General features: G+C 39.7%; 1 protein-coding gene across 5 annotated transcripts in view; it reads left to right on the forward strand.

The window, feature by feature from the left end:
* SMOC2 (SPARC related modular calcium binding 2) overlaps positions 1-13,160 on the forward strand; it is a 153,849-nt gene that overhangs the window by 35,292 nt on the left and 105,397 nt on the right. For all 5 annotated transcript variants that reach the window (XM_067293385.1, XM_067293387.1, XM_067293386.1 and 2 more), the window contains exon 2: positions 10,596-10,767. In XM_067293385.1, the coding sequence (XP_067149486.1) occupies positions 10,596-10,767 (172 nt within the window). The remainder of the gene's footprint in view (positions 1-10,595; positions 10,768-13,160) is intronic.

The following is a 13,160-nucleotide window of genomic DNA, read 5'->3' on the forward strand; positions in this document are numbered from 1 at the left end:
AACTGGATGGTTGTGCTAGCCCACTTGTATTCTGAAAATCGGGTCAGTACTCATGACAAGCTTAAGTAAACTAGAGGATAATTCAATACATAGACAATGCATCCCACTGTTTCTCTGTTTATTTTCTCCCTGTGTGACTTCTGGCAACTGAGAAGAAACACTATAAATGACAGCAACCCGCCAAAGAAAAGATTATGAATAACAATACCACAAGAATGAAGGGCATAAAGTTACCAGTGACTTGGGAAAGATGCAGAACACTGGACACGACACATCTAGAAACTAGAATACTTCCAAATTGGAAAACCCTTTCAATTTGAGTTTCAATATTAATTTATGGTAGATTATTTTGTCCCTGGTAACCCGAGATTTATTTATCCATACATGTTATGTGACTCTGTTGAACCCCTATACTTTGCTGATAAAACTCCCAAACCAAAAGCAGTAATGCCACTGGAAAGAGAAACAAAAACTATATATTTATTGATAAATAAAAAACCTGAGATCTCTCTGATTAGTGGTTGAACATGCATACAAAGGACACCACTTTCCTGATAAAAGTTTGCCTGTTTCTTTACCACATCTTTAACAGTGCTGCTTTCGGCACTGTACTTAGGACTCAGTCATGCTTTCCATCCCAATCTAAAGTCCAGTTTTCAGTCAACATATCACAGCAGGCTGATGTGTGACTGGCCTAAGTTTGGATACCATTTAACATTTTTGATGGTGCAAAATGAAAGAAACCGTTTATGTTAAACTGATGTTCAAAATAATTATAATAAAAATAACGGGAAGATTTTTTGATCTCTGAAAAGCCAAATAAACTATTTTTTGGGGAAAAAAAGCTGTTGTAGTCCATTTGTTTTTGCTGTGGTGCCCTTTTATTACTTCTAAATATCTTCAGTACCAAAAGTTTGGGCTGTTTTCCTCTATGGTGAATACACAAGGCTCATTTTGCAAAAGTGAGTGTTTTAATGGAATGTGGTAGACTTATGATCTTGGAAGTGTACATATGAAAGTTGTCAGGTAGTGGCTGCTTTAGTGTCACTGTCTGTGTTTATCAAGTCTTGAAAATTAAGACCATTAGTTCATTTTTGGCAATATGGGGTCAGTGCTGACAAATCATTCATACATTGGTTCTGATGCTTAGACATTGCAGTTTCAGGCATTACTCATTTGGAGTCAGTACTTTGTGCTTTGAAAGATTATATTATGGCAGCATTCAAATGAAACAGTGAAAGATCCTTCTGAAAGGGTAGTTCATCAGGGCTGAGTGCTACTCTTGAGCACAAGCCTGCTTCTATTGAACTCTGTACATTTACATTAGTAGGGATGGAACTAGATCCTAAAATTAAGCTACTCAGGAGAATAGCCCTTCAAGGGCTATGATTGCACTACCTTGAAATCTCTTTTCACAACAAAGCCAAATGGAGAGGAAAAAAAAAGATTTGGGCCCTTCATTCTTATTACTGCCTTTTAGTGTTTCATCAGGTTTCCTGGTATACCATACTCAGAATGCTTAAACAGTACAGAATACGCTTTTGCTGTAACTTCCCCTATGCCTCCAGAGGCCAAAGCAATTCAGTTCCTTTTTGAACAAAACTGTAATAAGTAGAAGAAAAATATGGTCAACTGGCAACTTTGAACTCCTTACAGAGTCCATTCCCTCCCCCTGCAACCCTTCTTTTCTCTGCTTATGGTTCCCTCCCCTTCCACCCCCTGCCTCTTCATAGCAGATTAGAAATACTGTTAATCGTAAGGAGATTTTAGGTGCTTTGGTGGCTTTAAGTTAATAAGCTGTTGGGAAGAATTTTTTTGCTGATAGGGTAATAGTGGAACTTGGGGCTGCATGTATGATAAATTTATGTCCATTCTTTCTTCAAAGCAGGAAAGAACATTTGTCACTCAGTTTGATTTCAGCTCAGTCCTCCCTAGTTTACATGTATGCAGAATTGAGATGCTTTGCCTTTTTTAGTCATCTGTGAAGCAGCAGCAGCAGAAAGAAGTGATGGATGTGCTGACATTCAGCCCCGCCATCCATCCATCAATACAGCATAGTAGAGCTCACTTAACAAAATACCTGTTAAAGCAATAAACATTTTAAAAATAACATGCCAAAGCAAAACATATCAATCAAAGCACAACCCTGTTTAACAGTCAATTTTCTGTGCTGGTTGTAACAAGATGATACTGTAGTTTAGCACGTTTTCATATTCAGTGGATGGCAGTTAGTCTCCAAGAGCTCCACTGCACTCCAGGCACCGAGGGAGTAAAGCAAAACACTGTCCTAATTGATAGGTAATTTGCAGCTGACCTTGGGCACAGACCCAAGAGTGCTTTGCAAAAAAACCCAACCAGCTCAGTGAAACTGCATACTCTGTTTTTTTCAATGGTTTGTGCTACAGTTTACATGGAAAGAGGACTGATGTGATGTTACACCTGAAGAGTTTCATGAAATATGATAAGGCAAAGGGCGATCTGTGTTCAGAGGTTCAACAGGGTCCTTTTCAATAAGACAATGTCTTAGCAGCCATTAGAGAGATTTCTCTTTCTTGTGTGTGCCCTGCAGACATACAGACAACTCTTGGACACCTTTGATAAAGCTCTTTCTAGAGACATTTCTCTCCCAGTAGAAATAAGTTTTCGGTTTTTATTCTTCAGGTTATTGTCCTTCTGAAACCTGAAGCTCACATCTTTTTAATTGGCTGGAACCTGGGATTCTGAATGTTTCTTTCCCTTTGTCTTCCTTTGATGCAATGGGTGGGGTGAACCTCATAGAATTTCAGCCATTTACAAGAGAACTAGCTGATCAGACCCTCTAATTCATAAAGTGGAAAAGGCATTTCTAGGACGGGATTCCATCTTATCCTAAGTCAGATGAATCCTATCCTAAAAGTGCCTATTCATTTCCATTCTCTCCTTAAAAAGGGAATCTACACAACTAGCTTCACATTATGAAGTCATGAACATGGCTATCATGCTTAGCTGCCCTAGAGAGTGCTACAGTATTGTAACCAGAGAATTAGGATTTTTTGTGGACAACACAAATAAATGAACTTTCACACAACAAATGTTCATTTCTGGGTGTCTGAAATAGCCTCAGTGAAATCAGAAGTCCATTTTCTCACTTGTTTGGTAGTGGAAGATAACTGGAAAGACTCTGATTTACACCACTTGAGAATCTCTATCACTGAGAAGAGAAGTGGAAACATTTTGATGAGGTTCTTTATTTTAAGTGCAAATGATCTCAAATTTTACACTAGCATCATATAACAGCAGGAGTGAGCACATTCTAGCTCATCAGAATAGTATCTGTTAGTCCTATGTGAGATGGCTTTCTCTGTAAATCCGTCCATGCAAGCTTGTATATCTGGACAAAGAAGTAGGTTACAATTTACATTAGGCAGCTCTGAGCTTTGTCCTGGAACACTCATGAAGGACTATTGTGCTTCAAGGGGATAGTGCATGGTGAGCTAATCTGTTAAAGAGAGGTTAAGCCCAGCAGCTGTATGGAGTTGCCATTTTGAAGGTTACTTCTAGTACTGTCCTAAATCACTCAGTATGGATAAGGAGAACTTAGGTTTTCCACAGATTGCAAGACTAGGGTGGAATGCTTTTTTGTGGTTAGAGATGCTCAGAAAAAGCAACTGGCCCTAGGATGAGAGTAAGGTTTGTTCTGTAACTGTACCTTATGCTTTATTCCTTAGCAGAAGAATGATGAAAAGGAAGCCTGAAAAATAAGTGGTGTTTTAATAAAGCAGGTTAACTGAGACAAAGTAGCTGGTTGGAATGCTCTGTAAGGTAGAATGTAGCATGTTGATATTTAAACATCATTGCCTGTGTCTGAAATATTCATTTAAATACCACTTAGAATATATATATATAAAATAGCGTGTGTGTGTGTGTACACAATGGGGTGTGTATATAAATACATATATAATACAGACAGACAGACACACACACACACAAACACACATATATACACATATATGTATTACTATTGTCTAACTCAGTTTTCCACTGTAGACCAGCCCAGAGGGAACAAAATATTCCTAGCCTGGAGATTTCCACATCTGCCCTTCAGGCAGCTATCAGACAGAAAGAGCATGGCTACATAAATCACTGTAAATCACATTTTTCAACAGCACAAAGCCCTAAGCACAGAGCCACTTTAGAGCGCACTGCTCCATAGTTTGTACACGGACCTCCCATGCCAGCAGCAGGAAAGTCAGAACGTTCTATTCAACATCTTACAGTAACCAGATGAAGGATAAAGAAATTGCCTTTCAAAGCTGTAGTCTGCAATAGGCCATTCCAAGAAAAACAGTGATGTCCAGTGTCCACCTTTTCTCTTCTGCTTATTTTTCAGGCCTTTCATGCCCCCAGCCCCCCCAAATGAAATGCTCCTCTCCTGGTTTGCAAGCATCCTTGAGCTTCGTTTTAGATTCTGAAGCACTAGTTTTCACTTGGTTCATGCCAGGGTGTGGTGAGGGGGAAGTATGTATACCAATTCTTAGCAGTCCACAAAAAGTAACAGAAAAAAAAACTTATTGTTAGTAGGTTTAAGTACCTACTGACAGTGGAGGGTCCTGGAAACTGAGGCAGTCTATAATCTGAAGAAAGATTGAAAAACTCTGATAGACAAACTGAATCCATGAACATCTAGGTCCTTCTTTTCCGCAGTCCTTTTCTCATATAAGACAACAGAGGTTTTCTCCCCAGTCAGAAAGAAGCAGTTTCTGGGCCTCTGGTTGTAGTAGGAAAATGTACATTAGGGTGAAACAACAATCAGTTCAGCATTTTGAGCTGTGCCACTCTATGGGCAGCCTGTTTGTGTTAAGGATGTTACTACAGGACTGTAGGCACACTTTGTTAAGTTGGTCCAAATTAAAAAATAAAAAGCCAGAAAAGAATAGCTGGGAGAACGCTCCTGTGTTGTTCAGATTAAAATCAGACAATGATGACCTCTGACCAAAGACAATCCACAGCTGTACACTATATCATGAAATGCAGAGCAGAACATGTGTCATTACTGTTTAAAAGGCGATGAGCCAGATTCCATAACTAATCTTTACACTTCAGCCTAAACCTGTCCGTCATCAGCTTTCCTTTCTATGGGCAGAGATGCCCTCACCCCATGCCCAGACTGTAACATTGGTCTTGGCTCTATTGCTTTCTTGCATTGATATTTTGGCTGGTAGATGTACCCAGTTGTTAACCTTCTGGCTGTGTACCACTTTTTTCTCAGTATATTCTGTGATCTGCTTTAGGTGGAGAGAGAGTTGCTGTGCAACATAGATGGTGGGATCCCAGATTTCTGCAGTGGAAATGCAGTGACTCCATTTCATCTGAAGATCTTTTCTACCCAAGAGGTCATATGGAGGCAGGATGTAGCCAAATAGAAATGAAACCGAATCTTTGCATAAGAGTGCATAGTATAAGGTAAAGAGAAGATACATGTTATGCTGTAGCAATTAACAAGTTTATGGACATATTATCTTGATAAATGGTTTAATAGCACAGTAAAGAAATAATCTAATGCCTGCTCTTGGGGTACTGGAAAAACTGTCTAATGGACTGGAGTAGGCTGCTTGTGGTTGAGGAAATTAGCATCCTGACCTTCCAAAGACCAGATGTGGGACCAGTGACAAGAACAATGCTGAAAGATAGAGTAGAGCAGAAACTGTAGCTGTAGAAATAATTTTCCGCAGTATAAGTAAGGTTTCAGGTATCTGCTATTTCAGAAACTGAAAATTCTATGGTTACCAAACTCCAATAACAGAAGAATGAAAGATCACTGGGCTGCTGGTGCTATAGGAGGGCACATTTCAACCAGTATGAAGAGCCTTTGGTGCATGAGTCAGTGAAGGAACACGATGGATTTCCATGGAGCCTGAAACACATGACAGTAAATAGTTTATAGTGACTTTTGCTTTTATTAACTGAGATATACTTAATAATCAAGAAGTCTTCTGATATAGTCCCATTATCATTCTTTTTTCCTAGAAATACTACATGATAATTTAAAGCACTGTCTAGGATAGAATAGCAGGCCCCTCAGAAATTTGGTGTTGTAAAATATAATACATTGGAAAGGCTTAAGTAAATTGGAGGCCATAAAAATATTTTATGATATTAAAATGGAAAGCAGAAGATAAAAAAAAAGCCAACTCTGGTTAAGTAGTCATGCCTGCTAATCTGTAGCATAAACCCAAATTTGTAGTTGAAAACCATTTTCTGAAACTAGACTAGGCTGGTTCCTGTGCTGTTAGGGGCAGGAACAACTCTGTATTAAAAGTGGTTTGCTTGTTAACAAGGATTAGCAATAGTTGTCCATTTTTTGCTGGATGTTCAAAATAGCTCCACCTCAGGTTGGCCAACTCTTGCTGGCTTCATCTCAGTTGCTACCAGCAAGTAACAAAAATACTGCTTTAAACTTGTCTTTCAGTGCATCACATGTTTTTACAATAAAAGATTTGTTATTTAAATGAACTTAAAGCTAGAAATAGATGGGCCAGTAATCAGGATGAATGATGTTCTGGTCCACTGATTCAGGTTTATAACCATCTTTCTCTCTAAACAGTCCTATTTTAATAGAAAGGAATCTTTTCACAGTAAGGGACAGCTCCAATGTGCATCAGTATGATCCCAGTTTCTATATTACTGACTCTTCTTGTTTCTGTTTAGACAAATAATCAGTCTCATGAGAAATCTCATAGCCTTCACTCATTTCAGCGATTCTATTAGTTTTGACATATTTATCTATTCCTTTGCCTACACGTGAGTAAGCAATGCTGGTTTGCACTTGTATCATTTTATATTGCTGCAGTAAAGATGACAACAGATTATTTTCCAAAGGTTAATCACATACTTTTTATTTTTTCTTAATACGTACATTTACTAATCTATCTCTTGTACACTATCTTTTCTGGCAGTTACTTGCCTTTTTGTATTTCCTGCTATTAGATTCCTCAGTTACACTAGCCTGGTGGAAATTGTTTAAATGTACAACCCAAATTCTCCACTGAGGTTTGGCTAACCAACAATCTATTCAAGTGGCTTTGTCTCCTGGGGATCTCTTCATTCTCTGCTTTTCCAGGTTATGCGAATATCCTTGAACCTATAATTTACCCTCATCTCCTCTAAGGCTTTGAAATAATAAAATGCTTAAATAAAACTCTGGATAAATGCCCTTGAAAATATAGCTTTATCTGTGAAATGTCACTTTTTCAAGGGAGTGGATTTTGTTCCTCAGACAGTTGAGGGGATTTTCTGTCCATTGTGTTACTGTGATTTGTCCACTGTGATCAAGCACACTCCTCTTAATTCCTGCAAAGACTCAAAACAGAAAAGATGAGGAAAGTGTGGGAGAAAAAAGGGATGAAGGATAAAATGTTGCTCTGTGTGATTTTTTTCTGAGGCCTGGGTTCAGTTCCCTGATCTACCATGGGATTCAAATATGAGTTTATGTGGGTTATGAAGCCTTCCTATCCTTTTGAAAAATAATTGTCTGCCTGGCAGGGATGTTGCTGAGTATAAATTAAAGATGGCAAAGTGCCTAGCCATTTCAGAGATGGAAGGGGTGGTCTTATAAAGAGAGAAAGATAGTACTCTCATCATTACATCTCAAAATGGTAAGAGGAAGATTATTTGATTTGCCATCATTAAAATCACACAGGAAGTATGAAGCAGAACAGGGAACTAGATACAGTTCTTCTGTCAGAAGTCCCACATAGTTTGTATTTCCTTGAAAAGTCCTCTTCTGACAGCCTCGACAAGAGCTGTGGGTCAGTGAATGGGTTAGCCCTGGCTAGGTCTAAACCCCGAGTCCTGCAAATGCTTCCAAGGCACAGCATCACCTGTCCCATCTCACAGTCTGATCTACATGGGGAGGAAAGGAAGCTTGGAGGACCTCACCAGGGGCCCAGGGCAGCTGGTAGGACACCAGGGCCTTGGCGCATGCCCTGGAGACCAATATAAGTTGTAGGCTGGGCAGAGACGTGGAAGCCTGTCTTCACTGTTGCTCATGTTGCATGTAAAGAGAGATGACTTCAGTTTTCACCCTTTCTAGTCTGCTCATCTAGTTATTAATACCTCTTAGTGAAAAGGATCTGCAAAATAGCATTAAAGGGGGGGTGGGGGGAAGAAACATCTCTTTCCCCCTTCTGAAGCTCTATAGCTAAATTCCAGGATGAAAGGTTTGGGATTTGTGTGCCTGTGAACTGAGTAATTTGCTTCTGAATCTACTTATTGTTAAAAATGAAAAATTGCGCAGAACATCAGGAGAAGGAAGCTTTCCTTTTTATGTTACTGTGACACTAAAATTTAAAAATTCTGGTCAAATTCCAACCATATGGCTATTATTTTAAAGTGACACCTCTGAGAGTCTCTCTCCATGTACAGGCATACTCTCCATAAAGACATCTGCATTTCCTCACATTAATTGCTAGGACATGCAAATAGACCACAGCTTAAGTATGAAGATTAAGGGGCTTTATGAGTCTATGCATTTTTTGTAATAAAATGTAGGAAAGCTATATATAGAAACAGTTTTCTGAAATTGTTATCTTATACTACTCTTTCCTGCCCAATTACTACTCTTTGTCCTCTTTTATTGCTTGAATTTTTCCTTCTAGTGGCCTCAGTTTGTAATCTGGAGTATAAAATTTTCTGTAACTGGGATTTATGACAACGAAGCAACACTGACGATGATATAATAAACTAGTGTTTCAGCCAGATGAAGACCTTTTCTCAGGTCCATTTCCTTGTGCCTCATAATGCCTGGCAGAATGATTATCTCCTGGTAGATATATATACTTTGCATAAGGTTGCACTTATTCAGGAACGGCCAAACGATAGAGGTATTCATCTGAGGGCTCAGTAGTTTGACCTCTTTCATAGTCCCAGGCTTTCAGGCACTCAGAAGACAAAATGCTACTGTTGTTTTGGGCCGGCACGCAGCGGCATCAGGACTGATTAGGTTTTCGGTGCAGCGGGATGGCCCGACAGAGCGCGCTCAGTGAGGCTGGAGCAGACTCAGAAGGAGGAGCGTCCCCCGTAACCCTTAACGGAAATGACCTAAATTACTTCTGTCGCCCTGTAGCCCGCTCACCCTCTCCAGGAGGAGCTGAGATTGAATTGCTGGCGTGGGGCACCGGATGGTGCCGGGGGCAGCGGTGCTGGGATCTCAGGAGCAGGGGACGTGTGGGGGTGACCTGTGTGGGAGGAGGCTGTGAACTGCCCTGTGCTGGTCAGAGCCGGTTCCAGCCGGCTGAAACCAGTGTGAAAAGCAGAGGAAGAGAAATACCAGGCACCAAAACTTTACCCCATTGGAGGTAAACACGCAGCGTCCCTACTTGGACATATTTAAGGAAGAAACTGGCAGCAGCTGGGAGCCGGAGATGCACTCTTCGGTGGGGGGTGAGGGGCAGGTACACCCCCGAGGGACCCGACCCGCTAGGCACCGAGCGGCAGAAAGAAACCGTTACCGCGCGACGCAGCTTGAAACTGCCGTGGATGCCACCTCATCCCCTACGCTGCCTGTCGCCTCACCAGTGGTGTTTTGAGGGACTGAGTGTAACCTGCGGGAAAAACCCCAAAAGCTGTGACTGGGGAAGGGGGGGGGGATAGGTGTCTATAAAAGTGATTGTGCAATTGTGCTCTTTTTTCCCTCAGTACCTGAAGAAGCAGTCAGAAGTTTGTGTGTTGACTGGTGATAAATTAAGTGAAATTCTTCGAGGCGTGACGGTTTTGCCTGCGCTGTGCCGCCTGTGTCAGGTTTTCTCTGTTGTGCTGGCCCATGGTGGGGTGCTTTGGGGGAGGATCTGGGGTTTCGTCCTGTGGGCCACTGGAGAAACTGCAAGCCCTCACAATTTCCTCTTCAGTTCTGGCACCTTTTTTTTTATAGGCCAGCATATGCAGAAGTACAAACAAATCTATAACATATCTCTAGAATTTCTGTTGCATCAATGAGCCTTTAGATTTTGAATATATGTATTGTAAAAATAAATGATCTGTTTCCTGTTTCACATAGTGCTTTTAAATCTGCAGTGTTGGTATCAGTTCTGCTGCCTTGCTCATCCTCAGGCATCTTGGCATCTTGAAGCCACTGGAAATATTATGGATATAATTTTAGATGAGTATTGATGCTAGAAATCCTATTTGGATCTTAAACTTTCAGCTTGCTATTGTAGGCTAATTCACCCATGGCTAATAAAATAGACAAGTTTCCATCGCTCTCATTTTTATTGTGGAGAATGTTTGTGCTATTACTATTTTTGCTCTAAAGACTCTGAGCCACTGTTTTCAGCTTCATTATGGTTGGAGGATTTCAGAGTTTTACTATTTACTAGATTTATTATATGCTTTATATAGATTTATTATATGCTACAGAAATGTTATATTTACTGCAGCAGCTGAACAACTCCAGGTATGCTGAATTGGCTATTGTTTGAATAGGCTAAAAAGACAGAGCTTTCTTTTCAATTTTGGATAATACTTGTATGTGTACAAGTACCACTTGGTGTGGTGATCAGGCAGAAATTTTTACTTGGGAATAGAATTCCTACAGCATCATTTTATATCATTTTTTCTAGTTTTTGAGAGTGGACCAAGACAAAGACAGAGAATGCAGCCTGGACTGTGCAGGGTCCCCCCAGAAGTCTCTCTGTGCATCTGATGGAAGAACTTTTCTGTCCCGGTGTGAATTTCAGCGAGCAAAATGCAAAGACCCTCAGCTGGAAATTGCTTACCGGGGCAACTGCAAAGGTGAGCAAGTAAAAGCTTTCCAGTAGCTTCTCATGATCATAATGAAAGATAATGACTTTAAATAGTTTTTGAAAATGACAACTAGGCATACTGTACTTTAAGAGTTATCTTAGAAGCAAGTAGATTGAAATCCCTCCTGTTAATTCTATAACAAGATGCTACATGAGTAAACAAATAATAAATAATAAATAAGACAAATTAATCTTTTTCTATCAATAAAAATAAGATTCCCCCACTCAGTTACACAATAATAAGTCACTATCAAGCAAATTGTAAGGTTGGGTCTTTGTTCTGAAGGACCATTTCTTTAGCAGGCTCAGAGTAACTCTCAAGGCTGGTATCTCTGTTTCAGTGTTTCGGTGGTATTAACCACATAGAAATATTCTGTAATTCATTTTCTTGATGGAAGAATTAACCATTTCCACAAATAAAAAGCTTTTCTTTATCACTGAGCCTGCTAGCTTCTTTTTCATTTTGGTAGTGGATTCTCTTTTACCTGTTCAATGAGAAAAATCAGTGTTGTGAGATATATTCCAGTGTGTGTGCCCATAATCTTTTAATTCTGAGAGTCCAAACTGGCTACTTGTGGGGTCAGCATTTCAAAAAATGTTCAAGTAATTTAAGAGCAAAAGCTGCAATGAAAGCAATGAAACTTTTTTCCATAAGTCATTTCTATGCTTCTGCGAGAGATTGGTTTAATCAACACAGAGTTACCAATCAGAAGCTTTTTCCTACTAAAGAGCTACAAATAGAGAAGAGGTGACTGCATATGACCATCCCTAATCCAAAACACTGAATTGCATTTTGTAAGCAGCCTCAAGCAGGTGTCTGTTTGGTCCACCTCTCAAGATAAAAAAAATCTTAATTTTGGACTATGTCCTGTGGAAAATCTCATCTACAGTCCCTGTATGACTGTTTCTTCACCTGCAGTGTGTGCATGGGACAAGAAAACAGCACTGTGCAGAAACACTTGTGCTAGTTTTATATGAATTGCCTCAGGAAGCTTAGTAGTCAGATGAGTATGATGTTCCTATGAGCAAAATGGCTTCCTGAGGAGCAGTGAACTTTAAATTCACTTGGATTATCATGCTGCATCTTCTGGGCTTATAAACAGATTTCACACATGATGGATTCACTGCTGAGATAAACAGAAATCTGTGCAGGGCAGCAGTTACACGCAGTAAGTTGGAGGAACAAGGTCTTTCTTTGATGCCCTGTCTGTGTTAGGCCTGATTCTGTAAGTTACCTTGTAGCCAAAGCTCCCAGTAAATGAAATGAGAACTGGGAATGACCAGTCCCTTGCAGGCTCAGGCACACAACTGGGATTGCTTTTAGATATCTCAGAAATAAGAACTGAACTGGTTCTTGTTTGATGTTTCTTGTCTACTGCAGTTTGGTGTTTTGGGTTAGAGATGGTCAAATTCAGTCTTGTGTTTCCTAACTCTAATCATTTAGCTAGCAGAAGGAGATCCAACTGGTTATTGTTGTTTTGATTTGTTTTAAAATGTAATCCACCCTGACATAAATCTGTGATTATAAATTGTAGGAATTTTTGTACATTTGAAAGCTTGTAAACCCTCAAATAATATTAATTTTGAAATTCAATTAAATGGTTTGTAATGCTTAGAGCCCTCACAGGCCATCCCTAGCTACGTCATCCACTATTTTACTTCTGTCCTCTGTTTAAAGAAACTGTGCAACATATGCAGCCCTCGCACTTCAGTTCCAATACTTATAAAGCATTCACACAGTTTAGTCTTTTGACTTTTAGAGTAGGCCAGTGCTAGAGAATGCAGTTATACTAAGACAAATGTAATGTAATTCCCTTCTGAAGTGTAGGGTGATTCCCTACACAATGATCTTCTTTTTTTAAAATGTAAAAATAGCAGTGATCATAAAGATTTACTTTCCCTTACTCTCTGTTCAAAATGAGAGATAGGGGAAAAAAATTCCAGGGACCACACAGACTCAACCTCTAGGAGGCAATTTTCCACATCATCTCTCTCCATTAGCTCCAGCAAGCCTCTGAAGCATCAAGACTGCTTCAAAGAGACATTCTGTCTCATCTTCTTCCTAACTGAAACACTATGCTCATTCTTCAGTTCTTTCATAATAAGCCATTGTATTACCTGATGGATCTATTACCTTATGCAAAAGGATAACATAATGAAGCTATCTGAGCCAAAGTTTTTGTTACAGTCATGAACAACAGAGAGAATTATGTACGCTTTGTATTTGTTCATTGTATATATTTAGAGCATTTTACACTTTTTGCAGGAATGAGTTTTACAGTTTCATCTACAAGGAGTTTTCTCATTAAGATGTGTGGAATTGCCCTACCCAAAGTGTGTCCGGCAATGCTGACAACTTTGCTGTAGGCAGTCAACAATTAC

This window comes from Apteryx mantelli, chromosome 3 (assembly GCF_036417845.1).
Source record: "Apteryx mantelli isolate bAptMan1 chromosome 3, bAptMan1.hap1, whole genome shotgun sequence".
In the NCBI taxonomy this organism is placed as follows: domain Eukaryota; kingdom Metazoa; phylum Chordata; class Aves; order Apterygiformes; family Apterygidae; genus Apteryx; species Apteryx mantelli.